We start from the raw sequence: 7,728 nt of genomic DNA on the forward strand, positions 1-7,728 counted from the left end.
AATGAACAAATAAAAGGTCCAGAGTTCATTTCAAGTGTGCTGTTTGCTTTTTGAACCTGTTGCTGTCAACTGCCAGGATGAGATCCAAAGAGCTGTCACTACCAGTGAAGCAAGCCATCATTAGGCTGAAAAAAACAAAACAAACCCATCAGAGAGATTGCAAAAACATCAGGCGTGGCCAAAACAACTGTTTAGAACATTCCCAAAAAGAAGGAACGCACTGGTGAGCTCAGCAACACCAAAAGACTAGGAAGACCACGGGACACAACTGTGGTGGATGACCAAAGAATCCTTTCCCTGGTGAAGAAAACACCCTTCACAACAGTTGGCCAGATCAAGAACACTCTCTAGGAGGCAGGTGTATGTGCGTCAGAGTCAACAATCAAGAGGAGACTCCACCAGTGTGAATACAGAGGGTTCACCACAAGATGTAAACCTTTGGTGAGCCCCAAAAACAGGAAGGCCAGATTAGAGTTTGCCAAACGACATCTGAAAAAGCCGTCGCAGTTCTGGAACAACATCCTATGGACAGATGAGACCAACATCAACTTGTACCAGAGTGATGGGAAGAGAAGAGTATGGAGAAGGAAAGGAACTGCTCATGATCCTAAGCATACCACCTCATCAGTGAAGCATTGTGGTGGAAGTGTCATGGCGTGGGCATGTATGGCTGCCAGTGGAACTGGTTCTCTTGTATTTATTGATGATGTGACTGCTGACAAAAGCAGCACAATGAATTCTGAAGTGTTTCGGGCAATATTATCTGCTCATATTCAGACAAATGCTTCAAAACTCATTGGACGGCGCTTCACAGTGCAGGTGGACAACAACCCAAAGCATACTGCAAAAGCAACCAAAGAGTTTTTGAAGGGAAAGAAGTGGACTGTTTTGCAATGGCCAAGTCAATCACCTGACCTGAATCCGATTGAGCATGTATTTCACTTGCTGAAGACAAAACTGAAGGGAAAATGCCCCAAGAACAAGCAGGAACTGAAGACTGTTGCAGTAGAGGCCTGGCAGAGCATCACCAGGGATGAAACCCGGCGTCTGGTGATGTCTATGCGTTCCAGACTTCAGGCTGTGATTGACTGTAAAGGATTTGCAACCAAATATTAAAAAATGAATGTTTGATTTATGGTTCTTATTCTGTCCCATTACTTTTGGTCCCTCAAGAAGTGGGAGGCACATTTGCAAACTGTTGTAATTCCTACACCGTTCACCTGATTTGGATGTAAATACCCTCAAATAAAAGCTGACACTCTGCAGTTAAAGCATGTCTTGTTCGTTTCATTTGGAATCCATTGTGGTGGTTATAGAGCCAAAAATGTTAGAATTGTGTCGATGTCCCAATATTTATGGACCTGACTGTATATGTGTATGTATATACGTATACATATATAGAATAGAATAGAATATAATAGAATAGAATAGAATAGAATAGAATAGAATTCAACTGTATCGTCATTGCACATGTCACAAGCACAAGGCAACGAAATGCAGTTTGCATCCATCCAGAAGTGCTTTAGCCATGATATAGATATATTACAAAATATATATTAGCAATAATATAGATATATTACAGAAATGGGTCTGTTATAGGTTTGAGGGTACAAAAATGGGTCTATTATGGGTATGTTACAATGTACACGGTATGAAGGTATGTTATGAATATGCTATAACTATAAGTATGTGCAGGCTGTAGTGGGTATACAAGCTATGTACAGGCTATGAACAGGATATAAATATGAAACTATACAGAAATATGCAAGTTATAAACAGTTGTAAACAGTTGTAGAATTATAATTATCGTATTGTGCAGAATGATTGTTTATACAGAGTTATACAGTAGTGCAGTTAAGATAAGTGAAATATGTGGCTAATTTCTACAGAGGCTATATAAAGTGCTAGTGGTTGTGGGTGTGTGTATGTTCAGTCCATTAGTTTAACGTGGGTCAGATGTCAGGAGGCAGAGTTCAGGAGTCTGGCAGCTGTAGGGAAGAAGCTGTTCCGGTACCTGGTGGTCATACATACATACATACAACGCCAACATATTATTTTAAGGTGTGATGTTATGCACAAGGACAAATGTCAGTTTCATCAACTACCCAGAGTATTGAATATTATGACATGTAGAAAGTTGGTTTCATCAGCAGCTTTTTTTTTTTTTTTTTTTGCAGGGCACAGCTAGAGGAAATGCAAAAGTTATATACGTTCGACAGCTTATATTATCTGTGGGATATTTTAATATGCTTAAAAAATTGTAGCATTACAGATTTCCTGCTACTAGGAGGTCAAATCCAAGGTCAAAGTAGAGGTCAAAAGGTCAAATAAAGGTAATATCTTAAAACCTGAAATCTGAGTGCTTTTTTATGAATGAATTAAAAGAGAGTCCATTTTTTTCTTTCTTTTTTTTTTTTGATAATAAGAAAACCCCAGTTGAGTGCTTTGTCATGCAATATCATTTTATTACAAAAAACATTTTTGGTCTTTTTTTTAATCAAATGCCCTCATAATGGCAATGACATACTCCCTCACTTTACGTTCACCCTCCATGTCCATGATTCAGCACATCACCAGTGCTCACACAAACAGAAGGTGACATTCATTTTAGCACCATTCCTTATCAAGAATGTCGATGACAAACTCTCAAAACAACATCATAAGTCTAATTCTGATAAATGCACACAGGGCGCTCAAAGCATATAAAAACAAGTGTGGTTCCACCAAACACAAAAGGACACTTCATTAAATTTATTTACAACAAAATGAATGAAATTTAAAAGAAAAATCTATTTTAAAAAATGTAAAGAGGAGTGTGTAATATCATAATAGTCCTATGACACTTATCTTTTATTTGTCATACACTTTTATTTCAATGTCCTCAGACATTTTATCTAATCAGAGGGACTGACTGTTACTTTCACTTAAAGTAATTTTAAAAACTTTTGCAGTCAAATGCTACATTTGTCACATAAGATCCTGTTAGGATCAGTTATTGAAACAGAAATCTTCCACGTTGTTGAGTTTGATCGTCTGTAGCTCCTGGCTGTCTAATAGCCTGTAGCTGAAAGACACTCGGTTGACAAACTTCCCGCTGGACACCATCCTCACCACAGTGTTATCACAGCCAATCTTCATGTGGGCTGCAGGTAGAGCAAAAAGAAATCTTAAGTCTTGACTGGTGTTTTATTTAAAGAGAAGGGGAGGCAGAGAGATGGTGTGCACTTACTTGGTCCAGTGAAAGCGATGCAGAGGTCAGTAATGGGAAGCAGCTTTGATGTATCAATGCCATTTCCCCCCAGCAGCTGTACAAAGTCCCCTGATTCTGCACATCCGGGCATGGATCTCTATGGAAATCAACATAGAGTGTGATACAAATACTAACTAACAAATGCTAAATACTTATTGTGCAAAATAAAGGTACATATAGTGAATTTTTAAGGACAACATATACTATGAGAATATGTGTTTTTTAATAAAATATCCTAAGATGAATTATTTTAAGTTTGTTAAAAAAAAAAAAAACCAAGCACACAACCTACCAAGCACACTTTAAAAGCTTTTTACCTTTTTACAAAAAACCAACAAACAAGTCTTTCTGCTTTTTACCTGAAATCTCTGCTGTATCTAAATCAAGATTTGGTCACTTATTCAAAGAACTAAATGTTTATGGGCAAAACAAAGTAGATGTCTGATATTCCTATTCCTATAAAAAGTGCTGGAATCAGCTGGTTGCATTGGCTGTACCAGTCATATACATTCAAATTGAAGGGCTACTAATTACATGTGCAGGTGTCTGAGTTTTCAACTTTGCCTAAACATTGCAAACACATTTCTTTCTTTCTTTCTTTCTTTTTTTTTTTTTTTTTTTTCTTTTTTTTTTGCAACATTAAACATGAACTCCTAAATCTTAAATGCTACGCTCATGTTATTCTGTTTAGAGCTGAGAGAAAGTGGAGTCTGGTGCCATTTCACCTCTTGGAGCTACACCTTGTTGTGACTCTCATTTAAATCACTCCATAACTGATTTGAACCTTATGCCTAATATACCTTATACCTTAGTATGAGATCTGAATTTGCTATGATTTTAGGGGTCTGGTCACTTAAAATCACTAATATTCTCAATGCAAAAGTCACTTTTTACTGAAGGTTTCAGTTGCTATATAAACTGAGAAACCCTGTAACACTGTATTTGAATAGTAGCAAACAGTGTGAAGATGAATTAAAAGCACTGAGGCAATATTTGAGGGTGTTTAGTGACTTTCTTCACCTTGGGGAGGTGGTTGTAGTGGCCCAGGCTGAACTCTGAGATGCTGATCTCTACTGGATATATGATGGAGAAGCTGCAGTTTCTGTGCTGCTGTGGGATCACCATTGTGTAACTGCCCTCTGGTGACTGTGACATGACATTGCAGGCTGCAAAAAATAGACAAGAGTGGATGTTGCAAATGTGATCACTTTGATGGATGTTCAGATAGAAGCATAGGAATGTACACATAACCTAAAGGCTGGGGTTGTACATGCATGATTCATATATACATGGTGTTAAAGTACCTCTTCAGTTTGTTGCATTGAATGACAAATGTCAAAAGGTCAAAATAATTATATGCTTGTGATCTGTTACACAAGCATTTTTCAAAGGACTATTTCAGTATTATTATTATATCTAATTAGTAAAGATCAGGTAGTTTCAAAGAAAATGAAGAAAACTTTAATGCCTTCACTGAGGTCAATCTCAAAAACACTTAAAAAGCAGGTTCAAATAATTTGGGGTTCAGTATACATACTTGCCCTTTCCTTTCATGTTACTGTGGGAGAGCATTTGCAGCCTGTCCTTGGTCCTTATCCAGGAACACAGTGGTGGCAAACTGTCCACTAATGGTGCAAGTGATGACTAAAGCACCGTGCCAGGCTGCCAGTATCACCACTGAATTACACATTAATTGCAGTGTAAATGGGCTGAAAGCTCAAATGGTTACGTTTATGTGCATGCAGGGAATTTTAGAGTTTACTTCTGAAAATGATCGTCTACATACGAAAGGGGTTGGTGTGTTTCCTGACTGTCAGGGTGAAGCTGCTGCCGGCACTGTGAATGCGGAAGAAGACCATGGCCACATTCTGAGAAGAGCGCACGCTTTTCCTCAGCGATCCAGAGTCGCAGTAATCCACATAGCGCTCGAACAAAGGCAGTGGGTGATCGTGGGTGCTGGGAAACTTTTCCCCTTTCATCACCCAGCCGTCAAACACCTTGATGGGATATATATTAAAAGACAGAAGCTTTAAGTAGAATTTTACATTCAATCACAAATTATTTCTTTCCTAATTCTTGATGGTTTTACTAATGATGGGAAAGAATATTAAACTCTTTAGGCTGAAACCTAACCAGTATGCAATCAATGGGGAAGTGATTTTCAGGTAGCTCACCTAAAGGAAGCAGGTTTGTGCCCAATTACTTTATGTTTAACCCTGGAGAAACCATGGGGTCAAATTTGACCCCATGGTTTCCTTAGAAAACCAATGGGGTCGGCTCTGACCCCATGGGTTCTCCGGGGTTAAAGAGCATTTTGTCTAATTAGGAACCAAGATAACAGACCCCAGTATTTAGTGACATGGAAATACAGAGCAAAAGCTTTATCACAAAAGCACAAAAAAGTCTATTGCATTACCTGTAATTATACAAAAATTATGAAATAAAATAAAGTTTTAAGCCCTTCAAGCCCAACGTGACCAGATGCATCACCCCATCTTGTGATATTTTGCTCAATATAAGAGGAGGGGAAAGGTGTTTCACGAGAAGCGCTGTTAGCTTACAGTGATGAAGTCTCCTCCCATGCAGTCAATGTCAACGCTGTCGTAATCCACACTGATCACTTCATTGGGCTCTGCCATGAAGAAAGCGGCACAGCTGAGCTGGGGGCGCTCTGCTGTGAAGGTGAACTGGCCCTCCACTGCAACCATGTCCAGACAACCTGAAAGACATTCCAGGAAGGAATTTGAAAACTTTGCCAACCAAATATGAAAAAATATAAATAAATGAAGACACATTGATCCACTCTAATTACTATTTATTATATTTATTGTCCGTTTGTAATATAAATCTATTTTTCTGCTGCGTTTCCATTCATTCTCTACATTTCAGCTCTTTTAGCCTATTCATTATACTTAGGTGTTTATCCAGAGCAATTTTGGTAAAACCAAAATTAAGAGACAGAAAACAAGTCTAATTTACCATAAATATACACAAACACTACCTCCCCTTTTATCTGGTCTTCAAACCCATAAGTTGCAAAAATTAAAAAACAAAAACAAAAAAAACCCCAGCATAAACCATCAATTATATGTTTATTTAAAATATTATAGATAGATGTCACGTGACTTACGTAAAGGTCGGCGATACATCAACTCTTCGGGCATTTCTCTCTTGAGTTCCGAGTTGAAAAATGAATATAATTCATCTTTTGTGATTTCGTTGTTCTACAGAGGGTGGGAGAGAAGTTTGGCGCGTCTCGTTTGTACCTTTGAATCTTCTAAGAAGTTTCTGTATCTGTCCGGACACTTACCTCAATATACCTGGAGTCTCCCTTGAGGACGGACAGGCACAACACCAGAAAGAAGAGCTGCTCCCGGAAAGTGCGCTCCATAACGCGCATCTCTGTCTGCGAGGCTCACCTGAGCGGAGAAAGTCTGAGCTCCTCCGCGACAAGCGCTGCTTTTTATAGGAGCAAATACTGTAAGGACCAAGTGACATGTTCGCCCACCGTGGACGCCCTCCCCTCCCATACAATCCATTCCTTAAGCAGCCAATTGCGTAGCTGTGACGAGAGCAAGGGACGAATGGATGAAAAGACAAAGACAGAAAGGGAAAAGCTGATCTTCCCTTCCCACTCATCTTCCCTCAAAGAGACTCAGGTAGCTGCTGCAGCCCTCCCAGACTCGTACCGATCATTAAACAACTCACATTGAAGATGTTTGTTCTAAATAAAAAGTGAAAAGAGTGATGCATGCACAAGGGCCTTTTACACTGTGTAACAAAAAGGATATTAAATCCTTTCAGTACTGTGCAAAAGTATTGAGCCACACCTTTTAAAATATTTTTTATAGGATTATTGAACACAGGTGCAATGATCTATTGAGAAATATGAAAACACACACGAACATGAACTATATAAGACAAAAACAGAGTTGTGCAGTGTTTTTTATGACCACCCTTCATGCTTTCTTGCAGTTTCTTTAAATAGTCTTCAGAATTAGCTCAGAAAAGTCCTCCAGGATTCTCAGAGGATATTCAAAGCTCTTGTCTGAATGTTGGTTACCTTTTCTTCAGTTCTCAATATTGCTAAGGTCTGGGTTCTTCAGAGGCCAATCCATGGTCCATGACTGATGTGTTCCAATTGTGCACTTTTGAATCCAGGTGCTTTCACAGCATTGACGGTATGTTTGGGATCATTGTCATGCTAAAAAATGAAGCCATTGCCAATCATATGCTTTGCAAATGGTATTGTAAGGTGGACTGGAATCTGTCTGTACTTTACTACATTAATAATTCCATCAGTTTTGGAAAGATCCCCAAAACCACAGGCTGAAATGCATCTCTCTACCATAATAGAGAGACACGGCATTCCTCAAACTTTTTCTACCTGTACAAAAATAAAAAAACGTTTAGCTCCTTGCAGCAAAATGTAAAAAAAAAGAAGAAAAAAACGGGGGGTAGCTTAAGACTTTTGCACA

General features: G+C 38.7%; 1 protein-coding gene across 1 annotated transcript; it reads right to left on the minus strand.

Moving 5' to 3' along the window:
* Nucleotides 1–2,460: 2,460 nt before the first annotated feature.
* crhbp (corticotropin releasing hormone binding protein) lies at nucleotides 2,461–6,672 on the minus strand. The gene is made up of 7 exons (XM_063480566.1): nucleotides 6,561–6,672; nucleotides 6,381–6,474; nucleotides 5,812–5,969; nucleotides 5,037–5,247; nucleotides 4,271–4,416; nucleotides 3,230–3,347; nucleotides 2,461–3,143 (listed from the first exon to the last, which is right to left on the minus strand). Exons 1-7 carry the CDS (start codon nucleotides 6,648–6,650, stop codon nucleotides 2,989–2,991), a joined length of 972 nt encoding a protein of 323 aa, XP_063336636.1. The 5' UTR covers nucleotides 6,651–6,672; the 3' UTR covers nucleotides 2,461–2,988.
* Between the last annotated feature and the right edge of the window lie 1,056 nt (nucleotides 6,673–7,728).

The sequence above is a fragment of the Pelmatolapia mariae genome, linkage group LG7 (assembly GCF_036321145.2).
Source record: "Pelmatolapia mariae isolate MD_Pm_ZW linkage group LG7, Pm_UMD_F_2, whole genome shotgun sequence".
Lineage (NCBI taxonomy): Eukaryota > Metazoa > Chordata > Actinopteri > Cichliformes > Cichlidae > Pelmatolapia > Pelmatolapia mariae.